Source organism: Passer domesticus, chromosome 4, assembly GCF_036417665.1.
Source record: "Passer domesticus isolate bPasDom1 chromosome 4, bPasDom1.hap1, whole genome shotgun sequence".
NCBI lineage: Eukaryota > Metazoa > Chordata > Aves > Passeriformes > Passeridae > Passer > Passer domesticus.
This window is the reverse complement of record NC_087477.1, coordinates 82,640,847-82,664,020: the sequence shown is the minus strand read 5'-3', so window position 1 is coordinate 82,664,020 and position 23,174 is coordinate 82,640,847. Positions and strand designations below refer to the sequence as shown.

The following is a 23,174-nucleotide window of genomic DNA, read 5'->3' as shown; positions in this document are numbered from 1 at the left end:
AACACCCGTGCCTGTCCCCACCTCATGTCCCCAGCACCTGGGCGTGAACTCACCGCCTCTCAATGTCCCCATGGGAAGTGCCACATGTGTGTCCCCAACACCTGTGCCATTGAGTGTCCCCATCACATGTCCCCAACACCTGGGAGTGCCCCAATGGCATGTGCCACTTGTGTGTCCCCAACGCCTGTGACTGTCCCCAACACCTGTGTGTGTCCCCAACATGTGTCATGTGAGTGTCCCCGTACATGTGCCACGTGTGTCCCCAACACCTCTGCATGTCACCAACACCTGTGCGTGTCCCCACCACTCACGGTGCCACCACCCCAGGCTGGTCACGGTGTCACCCCCGTCCCCAGCACGCGTGGCCCGTCCCCACGGCTGTCACCAGCTGTCCCCACGGGGGTCACGCGGTGTCCCCAGCCGCGCTGCCAGCCCCGTGTCGCCGCTCGGTGTCCCCGCCCCGTGTCGCCATCCCCGTGCCGGTGCCAGCTGTGCCACCGCCCCCCCCCCCCGCGCTGGCACCGCCACCTCCTCATTAACCTTTCTTGATTAACGCAATTAATTCCAGCTCCTCCTGCGCTCATCCCGGCGCGCGGGGGCGGGGGGAGGTGACAAGAGGTGACACCGCAGCTGGAGGGGACCGGGGGTGGCCTGGGCGGGGGGGACACGGGGCTGGGGCAGCTCCCGGGAGCATTCCCGGATTCCAGCGTTGGGAATGAGCCGGGGCTGGGCGTGGGGACATCCCCGCTGTGTCCCCAAGGGGTGGGGACAGCGGGGTGACACCGGTGTCACCATCCCGGGGGTGACAAATCCCGGGAGTCGCAGCTTTTCCACGAGGTCTTTAATTCCCACTCGGGCCCCCGGCCACGCCCTGCGCCACCTCCGCAAGGGGGGGACATTGTCCCCAAAGGTCACCCCCCCCAGCCCGGGGTGGGGGGGACACGCGGTGACACCGAGAGGGGACAGACACGAGGGGAGGGACACGAGCGACCCCCGAGTGGAGGAAAAGGGGAATGTTGGGAATTCTTCCCGTTTTATGTACAAAATTCCCGGCTGGGGGAGGGGACAGGGACACCCAGGGACCGCCCCCCTCCCTGTGGTCAAAATAAATCTGATAATTAATATCGATAATAATGGCGATAATTAATGGCAGGGGACAGGGACCGCGGTGTCCCCACACCCCGGGTGGCATCAGGATCCTCATCCCGGACAGGCGGAGATCCGGGATCTGGGATCAGATTCTGGAATTGTGGGTGAGGCTCTGGATTGGAGTGGGGAGAGAGCCAGGAAAGGCGGGAGGAGCCGGGTCCCACCGGAGCATCCGTCCTGTCCTGGGGTATCCAGGATATTCCCACCCGGAGCATCTGTCCCACCTTAGAGTATCCATCTCTCCTGGGCACGTCCATCCTGCCCCAGATCAGCCCTCCTGCCTTGGAGTACCCATGGCTCCATCATCCATCCATCCATCCATCCATCATCCATCCATCCATCATCCATCATCCATCCATCCATCATCCATCCATCCATCCATCCATCCATCATCCATCATCCATCCATCCATCATCCATCCATCCATCCATCATCCATCCATCCATCATCCATCCATCCATCCATCATCCATCCATCCATCATCCATCCTCCATCCATCCATCATCCATCCATCCATCCATCCATCCATCCCACTCCAGATCATCCCCCCTGCCCAGGAGCATCCATCTTCTCCTGGATCATCCCTCTAACCCTCAATATCCACCCTATTCCAGGGCATCCATCCCACTTTGGGTCATCCATCCCACTTTGGATCATCCATCCTTTTCCAGAGCTTCCATCCCACCTTCGAGCTTCCATCCAACCTAGAACATCCCTTCCATTCTGGAGTATTCATCCTGCCTTGGATCATCCTTCCTTTTCCAGAGCATCCATCCCATCTTGGATAATCCCTCTCACCTTGAATCATCCATCCTATTCCGGAGCTTTCATCCCATCCTGGATCATCTGTCCCTCCTGAATCATCCACTCCACCTTGGAACATCCATCCCATCTTGGATCATCCATCCCACCTGGATCACCCAACCCATCCTGGAGGTTCCATCCCACCTCGGATCATCCTTTTCCGGAGCATCCATCCCATATTGGAACATCCATCCAACCTTGGAGCATCTTATCCCACCCTGGATCATCCATCCCACCTTGGATCACGCATCCCAACCTGGAACATCCATCTCATCCCAGAGCATCCATCCCACCTGGATCATCCAACCCATCCTGGAGTTTCCATCCCACCTGGATCATCCATCCTACCTTGGATCACCCGTTGCACCTGGATCATCCTTCCTTTTCCAGAGCTTCCATCCCACCTTGGATCATCCATCCCACCTTGGATCATCCCTCCCATCCTGGCCCACCCCTCCTGCCCATCCCGGCGTCTCCACCCCGCTCCCTCCTCTGCCCCATTCCCGGCTCTCTCTGCCTCTTCCCGAAGCCGAACCCAGGAATTTTGGCTCATTCCAGGATTTCCCCAAGTCCCCCCTCAGCCGGGCCAGGCCGGGGCCACCAGGGGTGGGGACATCAGGGGGCCGGGTCCCCTCATCCCGCTCCGCGTGGCGGCTCCGCCCAGCTCTGAGGGGAGGGCACAGGGGACAGGGATGTCCCCAGTCCTTGTCCCGGCGGGATGGGGGGTCCGGAGCCCCTCTGGACACGCCTTCCTTAGGAATAGGCCAATCCCTGGAGCGGCCGCGCCGGAGCGTGGAATTTGTCCGAGTCCTCGAAAGCTGGGTCTGGGCAGGGCAGGGACAGCGTCAGCCAGGGGACACTGGGGACACAGCGGGACGGGGACACAGCGGGACAGGGACGCGGGGGGCACGGGACACCCCGGGTATGGGCGTCACATGGGCAGGGACATCAGGAAGGGAGTGTGGTGACACCGGGGACCCTCCGTGGGGCAGGGGGACTCGGGCTGGGTGTTGGGGACACTGGGGACGCGGGGGACAGGCCCCAGAGTGGCACAGGGCAGCTCCAGGCAGGACATTGGGCAGGTCCAAGGGTTACAGTGACACCGAGGTCCCTCTGTGGGACAGGGCCACCCAGGGACAGATGTCATGGACCTTGGGGACTCTGGGGACACTGGTGGATGGGGACAAGGGTGGCACAGAGCAGAGCCCTGACCAGAGAGCCAGACAGGTGCAAGGGGCACAGTGACACTGGGGACCCTCCATGGGGCTGGGGACAGATGTCAGGGACCCTGGGGACCGTGGGGACAGAGAGGGACACGGGTGGCACAGGGCAGCCCCAACCACGCCCAGGTACAGGACATCAGCAGCGTGGTGACACCGGGGACCCTCCATGGGGCAGGGGCCACCCGGGGCTGGGTGTCAGAGACCTTGGTGGCCTTGGGGACAGCCTGACCTTGCAGGGCGCTGGCGCAGGCGGGCGGGGGGGACCCCTGTGGCCGCAGCACGGGGGCGAAGGCGCTCTTCTGCTTCACGGCCGAGATCATCGTCACCGGAGAGAAGGAGAAGCCACCGGGCGAGGTGGCCGTGCCCGGGCCCGAGGTGACAGCGACGGACGAGGCACCCAGAGGGGGACTGGCGGGCAGGACTGAGGGGACAGCCACACACGGCTCGGAGGGGGGCAGGGGACACCGCGAGGGGACGGGCAGGGGTGGGAATGGGACAGGGATGGGGACAGGACAGGGATGGAGCTGGGATGGGGATGGGGACAAGGACAAGGACAGGGATGGGGACACGGCCAGGGATGGGGACAGGGAGAGAGGTAGAGACAGGGACAAGGACAGGGATGGGGTTGGGGACAGGGATAGGGATGGGGACAGGGACAGAGGCAGAGTCAGGGACAAGGATGGCGGTGGGACAGGGATGGGGACAAGGATAGGGACAGGCACAGGGATGGGGACAGGACCAGTGAGAGAGACAGGGACAATGACAACGATGGGCCAGGACAGGGATGGGGACAAGGACAGGGACAAAACTATCCCACCTCAGCTGGCCATGTCCCCGCTCCCTCTCCTGCCTTCAGTGATGGCTTTGGGGACACTCCAGGGTTGTCACATGTCTTTGGGGATCCCACAGGGCCAGCCCGTGACTCTGGGGACCCCCAGGAACCCCACAATGCCTTTGGGGCGATGACTTCAGGAACGTCCCCAGGGCTGTCACACGGCTTTGGGCACCCTCCATGAACCCGTGTCCCCCCTCCACGGATGTCCCCAGACGTGTCACTCACTGGCGTAGGGGGAGGTGGCTGTGGAGCCGTTCAGGAAGCTCGGAGGGGACCCGGGGACCCCCAGCCCGGCCATGGTGGCCCCGCCGAAGCCCCCGGTGGCCCCGGCAAAGCCCTGCTGGGGGGCCGAGCCCGGGGGGCCGAACCCCCGCGCCGGGGGCGTCCCGGGGCTGCGCGAGAACCCTGCGGGGACAGCGACACGGTGGCACCGCCTGCCGAGGGGACAAAGACTCTCCGGAGCCCCCGACCCCGGGGACACCGCGCACCTTGGTCACAGCCCTGAGGGGACAGGGATGGGTGGCACCCGCCGGCGAGGGGACAAAAGCCCTCCCGCCACCCCGAGGCCACCCCGAGGTCACCTTGAACCTTGGTCACAGCCCTGAGGGGACAGGGGCGGGTGGCACCGCCTGCACAGGGGACACAACCCCCCGAGGACACTGCGCACCTTATGGGGAGCCCTGAGGGGACAGGGACGGGTGGCACCGCCTGCACAGGGGACAAAAGCCCTCCCGCCACCCCGAGGCCACCGCACACCTTATGGGGAGCCCTGAGGGGACAGCCACAGGTGGCACCAGCCAGGGAGGGGACAAAACCCCTCCTGCCACCCCGAGGCCACCGCGCACCTTGTTCGGAGCCCTGCGGGGAGTCGCCCATGGCGAGGCCGAGCTGTCCCCCGCCGAAGGAGGGGACAGTGACATGCGCGGGGGCCCTGGGGACACTGTAGAGCGCCTCGGCCACGTCGGCCGCCCGCTTCAGCAGCACGTCCTGGGGACACGGCAGTGTGTCACCGAGTGAGGGTGGCACTGCTTGGTGGCACCTCTGGGTGGCATCCTGCAGTGCCACCTCGTAGTGTCACCTCACAGTGTCACCCTCCAGCACGGTGCCACCCCGCAGAGTAACTTCTTGATGTCACCCCTCGATGCCACCCCGCAGTGCCATTCCGCAGTGTCACCCCACAGTGTCATCCCACGGAGTAAGCCCTTGGTGTCACCCTTCAGTGTCACCTCTCATTGTCACCCCTTGACGGTGCCCCACGGCATCACCCCTCGGTGTCACCCTCGGTGTCACCCCACCACCCACAGAGCCCGGGGTGACCCCAGGGTGGGCCAGGGGTGGCTGGGACTGTCCCAGCTGGTGTCACCTCCCGGGGCACACACGGGCCAGGAGGGGGTTGGGGAGGGGACTGGGACCCTCCAGGTGTGGCAGAGCGGGTTCCAGGGGTGTCCCCAAGGGGGTCCCAGGGGTTGTCCCAGGATGGGGAGTCCTGGGGAGGTCCCAGGGGTGTCCCAGGGGTGTCCCCGCACACCTGGTTGCTGTGGGGGACCCCATAAAGCGCCTCCACCAGGTCAGCCGCGCGCTTCAGCAGCACCTCCTGGGGACAGCGAGGGGACAGGGGAGGGGACGGGGGGGTCAGGGGGTGCTGCACCCCCAGCCCACCCCCTATGGCCTCCCTGTGTCCCCATTTTGTGTCCCCAGTGTCCCCCTGCCCCCCCCATTCTGTGCCCCCAATGACCACCCCTTTGTCCCCACCGTGGTCCCCCCATGTCCCCATTCTGTGTCCCCAAAGCCCCTCCTGTGTCCCTCCTGGTCACCACCCCTGTTCCCCCATTCTGTGTCCCCAGTGTCCCCCCCGTGTCCCCATTGTGTCCCCAAGCCCCCTGCCCCTCCCTGCCCCAAGCCCTGCCAGACCTGGGGGACACAAGAACTGTCACCCCCTCCCTGTCCTTTGCCCCTGGGGCAGTGCCAGGGAATCCCCGGGGTGTCCCTCCTGTCCCCGGGGTGTCGCTGTCCCCGGGGTGTCGCTGTCCCCTACCTTGGGCAGGCGCTCGGGGTCCCCGGGGTGCCGCGGGATCACCTTCTGCAGCCGCTGGAAGCCGTAATCGATGGTGGGCTCGTTCAGGGCTGGGGACAGGGGACACCGCGGTGTCACTGTCACTGTCACCATGTCCTGGGGGCTAGGACACTGTCCCAGGGGGATGGGGACTGTCCCAGCTGTCTGTGTCACTGTCACAGGGGCTCTGTCCCCTTCCGGGGGCCTGTGCTCCTTTCCTGCCGTTTGTGTCCCAATCCCACGAGTGTGTGTCACAGCCCCAGGTGTCCCCGTCCCAATCCCACTGCTCCAATCCCATTCACCGTGCTCTCCATCCCAGTCCCAGGTGGTCTCCATCCTCATCTCAGGGGTCTCCATCCCTTTATGGGGTTATGTGTCCCCTTCCCAGGTCTCTATCCCAATCTCAGGACTCTCTATCCCATTCCCAGGTGTCCCCATCCCAAATCCTGATGTCTCCATCCCAATCCTGGGTGTACTCATTCCAATCCCGATGTCCGCATCCCAATTCCAGGATATCCCTATCCCATTCCCAGGTGTCATCATCCCATTCCTGATGTTCCCATCCCAATCCCGATGTCTCCATCCCAATCCTGGGTGTACTCATTCCAATCCCGATGTCCATATCCCAATTCCAGGATACCCCTAGCCCAATCCCAGGAGTCACCATTTCAATCCCAGTGTCCCCACCCCATTCCCAGACCCGATCCAAATGTCCCCATCCCATTCCCAGTTATCCCCATCCCAATCCTGATGTCCCCATCCCATTCCTGATGTCCCCATCTCAATCCCGATGTTCCCATCTCAATCCCGATGTTCCCATCTCAATCCCGATGTTCCCATCCATCTCAGCCCTGGGGGTTCCCATTCCAATCCCAGTGCTCTCCATCTCATTCCCAGGTGTCCCCATGTCATTCCCAATCTCCTCATCCCATTCCCAATGTCCCCACCTCAACCACGCGGGTTCCCATCCCAATCCCAGTGCTCTCCATTCCAGTCCCGATGTCCCCATCCCAGTCCCAATGTCCCCATCCCAGTCCCAATGCCCCCTTCCCAGTCCCAGCAGTCTCTACCTCATTCCCAGGTGTCCCCATCCCAGTCCCAAGGTCACCACCCCAGTCCCAGATGTCTCTATCCCAATCCCAGTGGTCCCTATCCCATTCCCGGGCATCCCCATCCCAATCCCAACGTCCCCATCCCATTCCCAATGTCCCCATCCCAGTTCCAGGATATCCCTATGCCATTCCCAGGTATCCCCATCCCAATCCCAACGTCCCCACCTCAACCACACGGGTTCCCATCCCAATCCCAGTGCTCTCCATCCCATTCCCAGGTGTCCCCATCCCATTCCCAGGTGTCCCCATCCCAATCCAAATGTCCCCTCCCCAGTCCCAATGTCCCCATCCCACTCCCAGGTGTCTCTATCCCAATCCCAGTGGTCCCTATCCCACTCCTGGTTGTCCCCATCCCAATCCTAGGTGTCCCCACCCCAGCCCCGCTGTCCCCAGCCGTCCCCGTCCCTCACCAGTGTAGACGAAGCGTCCCGGGGCGCCCTTGCAGAAGTGCTTGGCCTTGTAGGACAACGTCACCTCCACGACCCCCGGGATGTGGCGGGGGGGGGTCTGCACGCGGATGGCGTGGGGGGTGATGAGCTGCGGGGGGGACACGGCCTCAGCCCGGCCCGCGGCGTCCCCGAGGTGTCCCCGCGCCACCCGCGGCCTGCCCCTACCTCGCTCCACACCAGCACGGTGCCGAAGAGCACCTGGAGGCCATCGAAGAAGTTGTCCCCGATGACGATGACGGTGGCACCGCCCGTGGTCCAGCCCTCGCTGGGGCTGATGGCCTTGATGCAGGGGGTGGCTGCTGGAGGGGACAGCGACAGCGTGGGGAGGGGACAGGGACAGCAATGGTGGGGACAGAGGGGTGGGGGGGCTTTGGGGTGGTGGGGTGGGAGCAAGGAAGAGGGGACAGGCATGGGGACATGGACATGGAGTGGGACGGGCATGGGGACACCGGGACACACATTGGGACATGGACATAGAGAGAGACAGATATGGGGACAGGCATGGGGACACAGAGACAGGCATGGGGACCTGGACTGGGACAGGCATGGGGACACGGGGACAGGCATGGGGACATGGGGACAGGCATAGGGACGTGGACGTGGAGTGGGACAGGCATGGGGACAGGGGGACAGGCATAGGGACATGGACTGGGAGAGGCATGGGGACACCGGGACACACATTGGGACATGGACATAGAGAGAGACAGATATGGGGACAGGCATGGGGACACAGAGACAGGCATGGGGACATGGGGACAGGTATGGGGACATGGACTGGGACAGGCACGGGGACAGGCATGGGGACATGGACATGGAGTGGGACAGACACAGGGACAGGCATGGGGACATGGACATGGAGTGGGACAGATGTGGGGACACAGGGACCGGCATGGGGACACAAATACGGATGGGGACATGAGCATGGATTGTGACAGATGTGGGGACAGGCATGGGGACACAGGGACAGGTGTGGGGACATGGACATTGATGGGGACATGAGGGCGTGGGCTGGGACAGACACGGACATGGATTGGGACAGACACAGGCGGCCACAGGGACATGGGGACACAAATTGGAATGGATATGGGGACACAGGGACATGGCTGGGGACACATAAGTGGCCACAGGGACATGGACATGGCCACAGGGACATGACCGGGATAGACATACGGACACAGATGGGGACAATCACAGGTGGCCACACGGACGTGGCTGGGGACACACACATGTGACCAAGGTGACAAGGGTGGGGACAAACAGAGGCACCCACAGACACCCAGCCTGGATGGGCATGAACACTTGGGGACAGCAGGGTGGGGACAGCAGGGTGGGGACACAGGGATCACCCTGCGGGTGCCAGACCAGGCTGGGGGCTCCCAAAACTTGTCCCCAAGATGTCCCCAAGGTGGCCATGATGACACAGGTGGGGACAAACAGAGACACGCATGGATGGGCCCACCAGACATTGGGGACAGCAGGGTGGGGACATAGGGACCACCCCAGGGATGCCAGGCCATGGGCAGGGCCCCAACACATGTCCCCACGATGTCCCCAGGTGTCCCCTGACCTTCGGAGGGGTCGAGGCGCCGGGCGCGCCGGCCGTGCTTGGAGTTGTTGTGGACGAACATGTTGTCGGACACGGCCAGGACGTGGCCGTCCACGTGCACCGTGGTGGACACCACCACCTGCGGGGACAAGGGACACGTCACCCCCGCCGTGTCCCCGGGCCTGGCACTGGGGGTGGCCTCCCTGTAGTGCCCCAGGGGTGTCCCCTCCCCTGTCACAGCCCTGTCACACACAGGAGGTGCCAGCAGTGGTGTCCCCACGGTGTCACCCGCGGGTGGCCCCCACAGCCTGGGGTCACCAGCCCCCCCAGGGGACCCCCAGACCGCCGAGCTCCTTCCCCCAGGACACTCTGGGGACCCCTAGGGGACCCCAACCCCCCCAGGGGACCCCAAACCCCTTTAGGGTCACCCCAAATCCCTCAAATTCTCCCCAGAGGACCCCAAACCCCCTTAGAGCCACCCCCAACCGCACCCCGGCTCCTCAAGGGAACCCCAAACCCCTTTTAGGACCGCCCCTAACCCCCCAGAGGACCCCAAACCCCTTTTGGGGCCATCCCCAACCCCCAAATTCCCTCCAGAGGACCTCAAAGACATTAGAGCCACCCCCAACCCCCTGAATTCCCCCCAAACCCCTTTTAGGGTCACCCCTAGTCCCCCAAATTCCCTCCAGAGGACCCCAAACCCCTTTTAAGGTAAACTCCCCAAATTCCCCCAGGTCCAAACCCCTCCCCAACCCCCCCAGGGGACCCCAAACCCCTTTTAGGATCACCCCCAGTCCCCCAGATTCCCCCAGGTCAAACTCCCTCCCCAGGCCCCCCAGGGAACCCCAAACCCCATTGCAGGGTCCCCCCCAGCCCCCAACATTCCCTCTATGGGAACCCAAACCCCTTTTAGGGCCACTCCCAGCCCCCAAATTCCCCCTCAGAGGACCCCAAACTCATTTTTGGGCCACCCCAGGCCCCCAGATTCCACCCAGAGAACCCTAAACCTCTTTTAGGGTCACCTCCAGTCCCCAAATTCCCCCCAGAGGACCCCAAACCCCTTTTAAGGTCAACTCCCCAAATTCCCCGAAGTCAAACTCCCTCTCCAGCCCCTCTGGGAAATCCCAAACCCCTTTTAGGGTCACCCACAGTCCCCCAAATTCCCCCTCAGAGGACCTCAAAGACATTAGAGCCACCCCCAACCCCCCCAGATTCCCCCCCGAGGACCCCAAACCCCTTTTAGGGCCACCCCCAGTCCTCCAAATCCCCCCCAGAGGACCCCAAACCTCTTTTAGGGCCACCCCCAGTCCCCCAAATCCCTTTTAAGGTCAACTCCCCAAATTCCCCGAAGTCAAACTCCCTCTCCAGCCCCTCTGGGAAATCCCAAACCCCTTTTAGGGTCACCCCCAGTCCCCCAAATTCCCCCTCAGAGGACCTCAAAGACATTAGAGCCACCCCCAACCCCCCCAGATTCCCCCCCGAGGACCCCAAACCCCTTTTAGGGCCACCCCCAGTCCTCCAAATCCCCCCCAGAGGACCCCAAACCTCTTTTAGGGCCACCCCCAGTCCCCCAAATCCCTTTTAAGGTCAACTCCCCAAATTCCCCGAAGTCAAACTCCCTCTCCAGCCCCTCTGGGAAATCCCAAACCCCTTTTAGGGTCACCCCCAGTCCCCCAAATTCCCCCTCAGAGGACCCCAAAGACATTAGAGCCACCCCCAACCCCCCAAATTCCCCCCAGAGGACCCCAAACCTCTTTTAGGGTCACCCCAGGCCCCCAAATTCCACTCAGAGGACCCCAAACCCCCTTTTAGGGCCACCCCCAGCCCCCCAAATTCCCCCCAGAGGACCCCAAACCCCTTTTAGGGTCACCCCCAGTCCCCCAAATTCCCCCAGGGGACCCCAAACCCACCATGAAACCCCCTTGGGACCCCTCCAGGAGACCCCAAACCCCCTCTTAGGACCACCCCCAGCCCCCCATCCCCTAAAAGGGAACCCCCCCCCCCATTCCCGTCCCCCCCTAATCCCACAAACCCCCCCCCCCCTTTCCCGCCGCTCTCCCGCCGCCGATGCCGCGATGCAAATGGGGTCGTTAATCACCGAAATGTCATAATTAACATCTCGTTACCGAGCCCTGATGAACTTCGGGGGGGGCCAGGACCCAGCTGCGACCGGGGGGGGGGTTGAGGGGGGGGGCGGAGATTTTGGGGTTTTCAGGCCGGATTTGGGGTTTTTTTTTATAGGGCGGCGGTGGGTTTTTTAGGGTGGCGGGAAATTTGGGATTTTTCAAAGGGGTCGAGGGGAATTGGGGACTCGATTCCCCCCGAACGGGGGGAATCGAGTCCCCAATTCCCCTCGACCCCTTTGGGGAATCTTTTTGGGGTCACCTGCACCTCACCCCCCCTTTTAGGGGTCAAAATTTGGGGTTTCATATAGGGTGGCGGCCTATTTTATAGGGTGGCGGTAAATTCGGGATTTTCCAAGGGGTCAGTGGGAACTGGAGACTCAATTCCCCTCAACCCATTTGGGGAATCTTTTTGGGGTCACCCAAACCCCTTTTTGGGGTCACCCAAACCCCTTTTTGGGGTCAAAATTTGGGGTTTCATATAGGGTGGAGGCGTATTTTATAGGGTGGCGAGAAATTTGGGATTTTCAAAGTGGTCAAGAGAAATTGGGGACTGAATTCCCCTCGACCCCCTGGAGGATCTTTTTGGGGTCACCCGAACCTCCTTTTGGGATCTCCTCCATGATGTCCCCAGGTGTCACCTGGAAGTGTCACCTTTTATAGGGTGGCAGGAAATTTGGGATTTTCAAAGGGGTCGAGAGGAACTGGAGATTCAATTCCCCCCAAACAGGGGGAATCGAGTTCCCATTTCCCCTCGACCCCTTTGGGGAATCTTTTTGGGACCACCTGAACCCCTTTTTGGGGTCAAAATTTGGGGTTTCTTATAGGGTGGCGGTAGATTTTTTAGGGTGGTGGGAAATTCGGGATTTTTCAAAGGGGTTGGGGGGAATCGAGCCCCCAGTTCCCCTCGATCCCTTTGGGGAACCTTTCTGGTGTCCCCTCCACCCTCTCAGTGATGTCCCCAAGTGTCACCTGGAAGCGCCGCATGTCCCGCGGGTTCCCGGCGTTTTTCAGGCAGTTCTGGTTGCACTTGAGGAAAAACTTGAGGAAAAACCTGGAATGGGGGGAAAAAAAAGAGGGGACAAACGTGTCCCCATGGTGTCCCCAAATCCCCATCTGTTGTCCCCATCCCAATGTCCTATTCTGCCCCATCCCAATGTCCCTTCTTGTCACCATTGTCCCCATCCCAGTGTCCCCAATCTCCATCCCGGTGTCCCCATCCCAGTGTCCCATTCTGTCCCTGTTCTGCTGTCCCTTCCTGTCACCACCCCATTATTGTCCCCGTCCCAGTGTCCCCATCCGCATCTCGGTGTCCCCATTGTGTCCCCAGTTCTGGCGTCCCCATCCCAATGTCCCATTCTGCCCCAGTTCCGCTGCCCCTTCTTGTCACCACCCCGTCATTGTCTCCATCCCCATTTTGATGTCCCCATCCCTGTCCCACTCTGTCCCCATCCCAATGTCCCTTTTTGTCCCCATCCGTGTCCTGCTCTGTTCCCATCCCAATGTCCCTTTTTGTCCCCATCTGTGTCCTGCTCTGTGTTCCCATCCCAATGTCCCCATCCCCATCCTGGTATCTCCATTCTGTCCCCATCCCAGTGTCCCATTCTGTCCCCATCCCACTGGGGGTGACACCGGGGTCCCTGGGATCATTGGGACCCTCGGGCCCATCCCCGGGGTCACAGCGGGTTTGGGGACATCTGGGGGACCCCAAGCGGGGTCACCCCCGGGTCAGGCAGGGGGGACACGGAGGAGGATTCCAGGGAAAGGGGATCCCACAAAAAGGGGTTACATGGAAAGCAGATCCCACAAAAAAGGGGGTCCCAGGGAAAGGGGATCCCATGGAAAAGGGGTCTCGGGGAGAGGGGATCCCACAAAAAGGGGATCCCACAGAAAAGGGGGTCCCAGAAAAAGGGGATCCCATGGAAAAGGGGTTTCAGGGAGAGGGGATCCCACAAAAAAGGGGTCACAGGGGAAAAGGATCTCAGGGATCCCACAAAAAAGGGATTACACGGAAAGCGGGGTCCCAGGGAACAGGGATCCCACAAATCAGGGGATCCCATGGATGAGGGGATCCCACAAAAAGGGGATCCCACAAAAAAGGGGATTCTGGGGAAAGGAGGTCCCATGGTGTGGGGATCCCAGAAAAAGGGGTCTCATTTACAGGATCCCATGGAGGGAGGGGTCACAGGGAGAGAGGATCCCATGGAAAAGGGGGATCCTAAAAAAAGGGAGATCCCACAAAAAAGGGGGATCCCACAAAAAGGGGGACCCCCACAAAAAGGATTCTCATTTCTAGGACCCCATGGAAAAGGGGGGACCCCACAAAGAGGGGTCTCACACTGAGGGGGTCCCGACCCCACAGAAAGGGGGTCACACCTTACGGGACAGCACAGGAAAAGGGGGGTCCCCCCATTCCCCACATTCCCACAATCCCATTCCCTCCCCGCGGGTGGTAATCAGGGCAAGGAAGGAGCTGCAAAACGCCCCAAAAAAGCCGGGAAAACGCCCCAAAAACGCCCCGAAAACGGCCCGAAAACGGCCCGAAAACGGCCCCGCCATCCCCGGCACAGCGCGGCCGGGGGAGAACCCCAAACCCCCAAAAAAAACCCCACAAAATCCCCCCCAAATCCCTGCCCCAGGTAGGGGGGCTGGGGCTGAACCCCCGCGAGTTAAAAATACGGGGCCGGCGCATTAATTAGCATCGCTAATTACCATTGAATATGCAAATGCCCGGCGCCGCTGCCGAGCACCTTCTGCTCGCGGCGCATAAATTTGAATGCGCAATTAGCATAATCGTGGCTAATTAATGAGAAGCGTCAATTTTCGCTGCCGGGTAATTTGATTAACGCCGCGAGAGGGGCACTTAGCGCGCTCTCAAACCAGCGGGGCTGGCCCGGGGGGGGACACGGGGGACAGGGGGGACAGGGGGGGCTCCGCGGGAGGGCTGGGGACACGGCTGGCCCTGCGTGACCCCCCGAGAGGGACGGGGACACGGGACACCCCGAGAGGGACGGGGATGGGGACAAGGGATTGGAGACACCCCGAAAGTGATGGGGTGGGTTGGGGACACCCCAAAAGTGACAGGAATGGGGACACCCCGAAAGTGATGGGGACAGGGACAGGGGACACCCCGAATGTGACGAGGATGGGGACAGGGGTACACCCTATAAGTGGTGGGAATGAGGACACCCCGAAAGTCCTGGGGCGGGTGGGGACACCCCAAAAGTGATGGGGATGGGGACAGGGACAGGGGACACCCTGAAATGACAGGGATGGGGACAGGGGATTGGGGACACCCAGAGAGTGATGGGGACGGGGACACCCCAAAAGTGACGGGGATAGGGACAGAGGACACCCCGAAAATGACGAGGATGGGGACGGAGACACGGGACACCCCAAAAGTGATGGAGATGGGGGCAGGGGACACCCCAAAATTCATGGCAATGAGGACACCCCGAAAGTCCTGGGGCAGGTTGGGGACACCCCAAAAATGACAGAGATGGGGACAGGGGACACCCCAAAAGTCCTGTGGCAGGTTGGGGACACTCCTGCAAGTGGGCGATGCCCCAAAAATGATGGGGATGGGGATAGGGGATGCCCTAAAAGTGCTGTGAATGGGGACACCCCAAAAACCCTGGGGCGGGTAGGGGACACCCCAAAACTGTTGTGAATGGGGAGAGGGGACACCCCAAAATTTCTGGGGATGGTGGGGACAGGTTGGGGACAAGCCTGGAACTGCATGACCCCCCCAAAGGGATGGAGAGAGGGGTTGGGGACACCCCAAAAGTGCTGGGGATGGGGACAGGGGACACCCCAAAAGTTCTGGGGCGGGTTGGGGACACCCCAAAAGTCCTGGGGCTGAGGGGACAAGTTGGGGACACTCCTGGAAGTGGGTGACGCCCCAAAAGTGATGGGGATGGGGACAGGGACTGGGGACACCCCAAAAGCCCTGGGGCGGGTTGGGGACACGCCTGGCACTGGGGGACCCCCCAAAAGTCCTGGGGCTGAGGGGGGCACGCAGGGACATTTGGGACGTTTGGGACAGTGCCACCAACCATCGGGGTGTCACCTCCCAAGGGGACGCCGGTCCCGGGGGTGTCCTGTGACCCCAAAAGCGCCATCGCGGGGACAGCCCCAGGGCACCTGCGGGACAGGGGACACGGGACAGTGGCAGTGACAAGGGGACAACAGGTGACAGCCCCGGGCTTGGCTTGGTGGCACCAGGGAGGTGACACCGGGACAGGAACAGAGGCACCTCAGGGACGGGGACACGGCCACCCTGGGATGTCCCCAACGGGCCGGTGCCACCTCCATTATGGATGTGACATCTGTCACAACTTGGGGACACCCGGAGTGCCCTCTGCTGTCCCTCGGCTCGGCAGCATCATGTCCCCAAGCCTGGGGACACCCGCGGTGGCTGCCACCCCCTCCAGGTCACCATGAGGTCCCCTGATGTCCCTGAAGCCCCCAGTGTCCCCGATGTCCCCAGTGTCCCCCGCACCTGTCGATGATGACGGGGTCCGAGGGGGTCTCGTTGCGGTTCCCGCAGCTCTTCTTGTCACAGCAGCGGCTGGACACGGGGACAGCGGGTGACATCAGGGGACAGCGGGTGACATCAGGGGACAGCGAGGCCCGAGGGACCCCCAAACGCCGCGGGGGACGCGCCAGGTCCCCGTGTCCCACCCTCGGACCGCCCCGTCGCTCAGGAGTGGGGACAGCAGGGAGGGGACACGGCAGGGGGGACACTCGGGGGTGTCACTTTTCCACCCCTTTATGGGGCTGGGGACACATTTGGGGGTCCTGGGGACTCCGTGTCACCTCCGGGTGGCTCTGAAAGGGTTGGGGACCCACCCCGGGGCTCCGTGTCACCCGCGGGGGACACAGCAGGGCCACCCGCAGTCCCCAACCACGAGCAGGGACACCGGGGGTGGCCTGTCCCCTGTCGCGGGGGTTAATTAGCGACGCTGGCTCGGCTCGTTAATTAACATGGGGTCGAAGGGACCTTGGGGACACCCCTGTCCCCCCCGGCTGTCCCCACGCACCTGCACATGATCTCGTGCGTCAGCAGCACCCGGCACATCTCGGGGTTCTTGTCCTGCCCCTCGTAAATGATGGCCTGCAGGGGACACCGAGGGGACAGCCGCGACACCGGGGTGGCACCAGGGAGGCGCTCCCGGGCCCCGTCACCTGCGCCACCTCCCCGCCCGCGGCCAGATGTGGCCGCAGCGACATCCAGGTGTTCCCCGCGGGTGGGGTCGGGGGGATTTGGGGGATTTTGGGGGGGATTTGGGGTCTCGGTACCTGCTTGGACATGGAGTCAATGAGGCGGACGTACAAATCCTGCTCGGTCCTCAGCCCTGCGGGGACACCGGGGGGGGTCACCCCGCTTGTCACCTCCCCTTGGGGACGCCCCAAACCCCGCCTGGAGCCCCCCAAAACCCCGCACCCACCGTTGCTGTAGAGCAGCTGCAGCCGGTAGTGGATCCCGTTGTTGGTTTTCTCCCCGTTCTGCTCCTGGAGGGGTTTGGGGGGACAAAATTCATGGCGAGGGGTCAGCTGGTCACCCGCTGTCCCTCCTGGCCACCCACCGTCCCTCCTGGTCACCCGCTGTCCCTCCCGGTCACCCGCTGTCCCCTCCCGGTCACCCCCACCCTGCTTTGGGGTCACTCGTGCCATGATTTGGGGTCGCGCTCTGGCCTCAACCGCGGCTGCCCCACCTCGCTATTTTGGGGTGGTTTGAGGGATTTTTTGGGGGTGATTTCGTGGTTTTTTGGGGGTTCCTCACCCGCTCCTTCTCCACGAAGTCGATGAAGCAGGTGCGCTCCACCTCCACGGGCTGGCCCTGGCGGTCGTACATGGCCAGCACGAAGTGGAAGAAGTTGGACTTGCGCAGGTTGGCCGGCGGCTGCTTCTCGAAGTGAGCGCGGGCCAGCGACACCCCGCTGCGACAGGCCACGGTGTGGGGACAGCCGGCACAGCGCCACCACCCTGCCACCGCGGCGCAGGGAGCCCCGCTGCGGGAACCTCAAACCCCGGGAACCCCAAACCCCGGGAACCCCAAACTCCAAGAACCCCAAACCCCGAGAACCAAAGTCCTGGGATCTTCATTCTCGAGAACCCAAATCCTGGGGATCCCCAGCATCAGGAACCCCATTCCTGGAGATCCCCATCCCCGAGAACCCAAATCCTGGGGATCTTCATTCTCAAGAACCCAAATCCTGGGGATCCTCATCCTTGAGAACCCCAATCCTGGGGATCCCCAGCATCAGGAACCCAAATCCTGGGGACCCCCAGCACCAGGAACCCAAATCCTGGGGATCCCCATTCCCATGATCCCAAATCCTGGGGATCCTCATCCCTCAGAACCCAAATCCTGGGGATCCCCAGCAAGGAAGACCCCAATCCTGGGGATCCCCATTCCCATGAACCCCAATCCTGGGGACCCCCAGCACCGGAACCCCCAATACCCCATCCGGAGGACCCCCCAAGACTGGGACCCTCAATGCCCCATCTCGAGGGCCCCCAGCACCCCATCCCTAGGAACCCTAGACCTGGGCATCCCCAATACCCCGTCCTGGGGAGCCCCAGCACTGGGACCCCCAGCTCCCCATTCTGGGATTCCCCATCCCCGAGAACCCCAATCCTTGGCACCCCCAACACTGGGAACCCCCAACACTCTGGCACGGGGACCCGCAGCACCCCATTACCAGGACTGGGAATCTGCAGCACCCCATTGCCAGGAACCCCAAAACCTTCTCCATGGGACACCGGCACCCCCAGCTCCCCATCCCGGGGACCCCCAGCACCGGGACCCCCAGCACCCCATTCCCAGGATCCCCATCCCCGAGAACCCAAATTCTGGGGACCCCCATTACCAGGAACCCCAAAACCTCCTCCATGGGACACCAACACCCCCGGCACCCCATTCTGGGGATCCCCATCCCTGAGAACCCCAATCCTGGGTACCCCCAGTACCGGGACCCCAGCACCCCATCCAGGGGACCCCCAGCACCGGGAACCCCAAAACCTCCTCCATGGGACACCAGCACCCCATTACCAGGATTCCCATCCCCAAGAACCCCAATTTCGGGGACCCCCAAAACGGGGAACCTCCAGCACCCCATTACCAGGGCACTCGGAAACTCAGCACTGGGACCCCCAAAATCTCCTCCACGGGACACCAGAACCGCGGGACCCCCCAAAACCTCCTCCATGGGACACCAGCGCCCCATCCCGGGGGTCCCCAGCACCCCAATACTGGGACACCCAAAATCTCAGCACCGGGACCCCCAGCACGATGTCCCTGGAACCCCCAGAATCTCAAAATCCCCAAATCCAGTCCTTGGGACCCCCAGCACCCTGGCCTGGGACCCCCAAAAACCTACAGCACCCTGTCCCCAGGGCCACCAGGACCCCGTCCCCAGGGCCACCGGGACCCCGTCCCCAGGGCCACCAGGTGTCCCCAGCACCCCACGATGGGACACCCCGCACCCCCTCGCTGTCCAGGGTAGGGGACACACATGGGGACATCCTGCCCCTGGCATCGGGGACACGAGGGGACAGAAGGGGACAGGGGGGACACCCCTGAGCCCTCCCCGCCCAGGCCACCCGCGCTGCCATCGCTCAGTGCCACCTCTGGGCTCGCCGCTGTCACCGCTGCTGTCCCCGCCCCGGCACCCGCGGTGACAGGACGGCGACAGCACCGCCGCTTCAGGGACGATGGCTCCAGCACAGTCCCCGTCACTGCCACCGTGTCCCCACCCCGCTGGTGGCCCCTGTCCCCTCGGTGTCCCCCCGGCAGCAGCGGAGCGGGTCCCCGGTGTCACCCCCGCCACAGCCAGGGCCACACGCGAACCCAGCCCAGGGGACCTTGGCGACACTCTGGGGACATTTCTCCGAGGGCAAGCTCCCTCAGCTGCTCCCCGGCGTCCCAAACTGTCCCCAGGGTCACTCGCGGGGTCCCAAACTGTCCCCAGGGACACCCGCGGGGCCACACCTGGCGAGGCGACAATACCTGTGCGCGGCCACCACAAACGGGTCACATCGTGTCCCCACACCTGTCCTGGACACCGCGGCGTGTCCCTTGTCCGCTCTCAGGGTGCCACCCCCGCGGGGACACCTCTGTCCCCTCCCTGTCCCCCCCACCACGGGACGGCGGCGCCCGCGGCTCCTTCCAACCCCAAAACTTCCCCCCCGCGCCCCCCGAACGGCCTCGGTGACACGCGGGGGGTGGCTCTGGCTGTCGCCGCTGTCCCCCGCCGTGTCCCCCCCGCGCTGCCAGCCCCGCCCGCCGCGTTAATTAATTATTAAAGGCAATCAAGCATTTCCAAGCAGCCGCGGCCCCGGCGCTTCCAGGAAAGCGGCGGCGGCCCCGGGCACGGCCCTGAGGCGGCTCCCGGGGGTCGGGGGCCCGGGGACCCCACCCCACCTCGGGGACACCGCGGGGACACCCCGGACCTGCCGGGGGACCCCGGAGCTCGGCGCCAAGCCCTTGGGGACACTGCGGGACGGGAGGTTTGGGGGATCCTGGGGCCACCCCTCGGAGCAGGAGCTCAGTGCCAGCCCCTCGGGGACACTGCGGTGGCCGTGGGGACACGCGAGGGGGACGCTGGTGTTGGTGGGGTGCGGTGTCCCCACGCGTGGCACTGCCAGCAGGGTGGCACACGCCCAGCTGCCAGCAGGGTGGCACAGGGAGGGCGGGAGGGGACACCCCGCTGGGTGACACATCCCTGTCACCCCTGCCAGCCCCGGGTGTGTCCCTCTGTGCCCTTGCGGGGGTCCCGGGGAGTTTTTGGGGCCAGCGCCTCCGTGGGACGCCAGCCTGGCACTGCTGTCCCTCAGCTGTGTCACGTTGTCACCCCCGGGGGTGGCTGTCACCGCGCTGGGGTCCCTTTGGGGTGCGGGGGAGTTCCCTGAGGTTTTCCAGCATCCCAAAGTTTTGGGGGGAGCCCAGGGAGCCACCATGACCCCTTAGGGACACCCCAAAGGCGGCAGAGGGGACAGCAGGACAGGGGACAGAGGTGGCACTGACCCCTCTGGGCACAGGCGGGAGAGAGGGACAGGGGAGAGGGGACGCGGAGGGAGGGCAGGGAATGGGATTTGAGTTCCCTGAAAAGGGCAGGGAATGGGATTTGAGCCCCACAAAACTGCAAGGAATGGGATTTGAGGACCCCAAAAAGGCAAGGAATGGGATTTGAGGACCCCAGAAAAAGCAGGGAATGGGATTTTAGTCCCCAGGAGGGCAGAAAATGGGATTTGAACGCCCCTGGAAAAGGCAGGAATGGGATTTGAGCCCTCCAGGATGGCAGGGAAAGGGATTTGAGCCCCCTGGAAAAGGCAGGGATGGGCACAGACCCCATTCCCGTTGGCACAGACCCCTGGCAGCTCAAACCCACAGGAATCCCGGGATACCCAGGGCACCGGGATAGGGGATCCAGAGGCCCAAGGAATGCCAGGGAAAACGGCGGGGGGGCACATCTTGGGATGCCCGTGGGACCCAGGACACCGGAATGCCCATGGAACCAGGAATGCCCACAGTGCCCAGGATGCCCACGGGGCATGGAATACCCTGGAACGCCCACAGCTGATGCCCAGGGTGCCCTGGATGCCCACAGGACCCGGAATTCCCACGGATCCCAGGACACTCCCAGAGCCCAGGATGCCCACAGCCCCTGGAATGCCCGCAGTGCCCAGAAGGGCTGCAGAGCCCGAGATGCCCCTGGAATCTGGGATATCGGCAGAGCCTGGGATGCCCCTGGAATTTGGGATATCGGCAGAGCCTGGCATGTCCGTGGAATCTGGGATATCGGCTGGGATGCCCCTGGAATTTGGGATATTGGCTGGGATGCCCCTGGAATTTGGGATATCAGCAGAGCCTGGAATGCCCCTGCAATCTGGGATGCCCACGGAGCCTGGCACATCCACAGCCCTGGGATACCCACAGCCCCTGGAATGCCCACGGAAGCCGGGATACCCGAGGAGCCCAGAATGCCCACAGCCCCTGGAACGCCCAGAACCCCCGGGATACCCACCAAAACCGGGATGCCCACAGCCCCTGGAATGCCCACAGCCCCCGGGACACCTCCAGCCCCCGGAATTCCCGTGGAACCCGCGATGCCCACCGACCTCGGGATGCCCGCGGAGCTCGGGCTGCATCCATCCCGCAGCCCCCGGAGCCACGGGGCTGTCCCCAGAGTGCCCCAAATCTGTCCCCAGAGTGCCCCAAAGCTGTCCCCGGGCTGGCCCCGGGCTGTCCCTTACCTCTGCGCCGCCGTGCTGGCGTCCAGGATGCCGGTGCCCTGCAGCCAGCGGCCGGCGGGGAGCCCCGCGCTCAGCGGCTCCTCCTTCATGGGGACCCCCCCCCCGGGGCAGCGCCTCCTGCACCGAGAACATGACCGGGGGGCTCAGGGGGACCCCCGGACCCCCCCCCAGCCCCGGGCTCAGCACCGGGCAGGTGCCGGGGGCCGCCGTCCCGGCCGGCGGGGAAGCGGCATCTGCGGAGGGAGGGAGGGAGAGAGGGAGGGGGAGAGGGAGGGGGAGGCTCCGGGGGGCTCGGGGGGAGGGAGGAGGGGGCGGGAGGGGGCAGAGCCCGAGAAGTTGGAGCTGGAGGAGCCCCGGAGCCGAGTGAGGGGAGGGGAAGGGGCGGGGGGAGGCGCGGGGGGAGAGGGAGGGAGGGAGGAGTGGAGGGAGGGATGGGGAGGGAGGAAGGAGGGAGGGAGGAAGGCTTAGAGGAGAGGAGGGAGGGAGGCCGGGAGGAGGAGTGGAGGGATGGAGCGCGGCGGAGGGAGGGATGGAGGGAGGCCCGGAGGAGGAGTAGAAGGATGGAGGGAGGGAGAGGAGGGCTGGAGGGAGGGATGGAGGAGGAGTGGAGGGATGGAAGGAGGGAGAGGAGGGCTGGAGGAAGGCTCGGAGGAGGGATGGAGCGCGGCAGAGGGAGGGATGGAGGGAGGCTCGGAGGAGGAGGAGGAGTGGAGGGATGGAGCGCGGCACCGGAGGGATGGAGGCTCGCAGGGAGGGAGGGAGGGAGAGAAGGAGGGAGGGCCGGCCGAGGCGCAGGGGAGGAGTGGAGGCGGCCGGGGGGGCCCGGCCGGGGGCGGGGGCTCGGTTCCGTTACCGGGCGGGCGGCGGCGGCGGCGGCGCGGGGCGGAGGCAGCGGCGGCGGCGGCGCCAGCGGCAGCAGCAGCAGCAGCGGGCGGCCGGGGGGCGGCCCGGGGGTCCCGGGAACGCCATCACCGCCCTCTCCCCGCCGCCTCCGCCGCCCCCCCGGCCCGGCCCCGGCGGCCCGGCTCGGGCAGCAGCACCATGAGCAGCAGCAGCGCTCGCTGCCGCCGCCCCGCCGCCGCCCCGCCGGCCCGGGCCATCCCGGCACCGCCGCCGCCGCCGCCGCCTCCCCGGGGAGGCAGGGCCGGAGCCGCCGGGGGAGGCGGGGGCCGCGGCCGGCCAGGCTGACATCATTCCGGGGAGGAGCGGTCCCTCCCCGCGCCGCGCGGGGGGCGCCGGGCACCCCGAGGGGAGACCCCCGGAGAGACCCCCGGGAGAGACCCCGGGGAAATCCCAAATGGGGCCCGGGGGGAGCGAGAAGTGACCCCAGGGTGTCCCCCGAGACACCCTGGGGCGACCCCAAAGGGGTGGCAGGGGTGGCACAAAGTGACCCCAGTGGGTCCCCAAAGGGGTGCCTGGGATGGCACAAAGTGACCCCAGTGGGTCCCCAATGTGTCCCCAAAGGGGTGGCACAAAGTGACCCCAGTGTGTCCCCAGTGTGTCCCCAAAGGGGTGGCACAAAGTGACCCAAATATGTCCCCAAATGGGTGCCTGGGATGGCACAAAGTGACCCCTATGTGTTCCCTAGGGGGACCTCAAATGGGAGCCAGGGTTGGCACA

General features: G+C 64.0%; 1 protein-coding gene and 1 long non-coding RNA gene across 2 annotated transcripts in view; both read right to left on the bottom strand.

Annotated features, from left to right (window-relative positions):
- Positions 1–826: 826 nt before the first annotated feature.
- On the bottom strand, positions 827–21,701 carry LOC135299761 (transcription factor COE4-like). The gene is given in 17 exon segments (XM_064419160.1): positions 827–2,777; positions 3,406–3,597; positions 4,237–4,416; positions 4,857–4,998; positions 5,540–5,605; positions 6,047–6,135; positions 7,587–7,713; positions 7,791–7,924; positions 9,193–9,310; positions 12,267–12,348; positions 15,796–15,864; positions 16,337–16,410; positions 16,596–16,651; positions 16,745–16,808; positions 17,080–17,236; positions 21,555–21,655; positions 21,657–21,701. Coding segments are annotated over 17 exon segments (1,752 nt in total). The 5' UTR covers positions 21,687–21,701; the 3' UTR covers positions 827–2,706.
- Positions 827–23,174, bottom strand: part of LOC135299762 (uncharacterized) — a 200,255-nt gene continuing 177,907 nt past the window's right edge. Inside the window, exon 2 of the long non-coding RNA XR_010361664.1 lies at positions 827–1,637. This is a non-coding gene — a long non-coding RNA (uncharacterized LOC135299762). The remainder of the gene's footprint in view (positions 1,638–23,174) is intronic.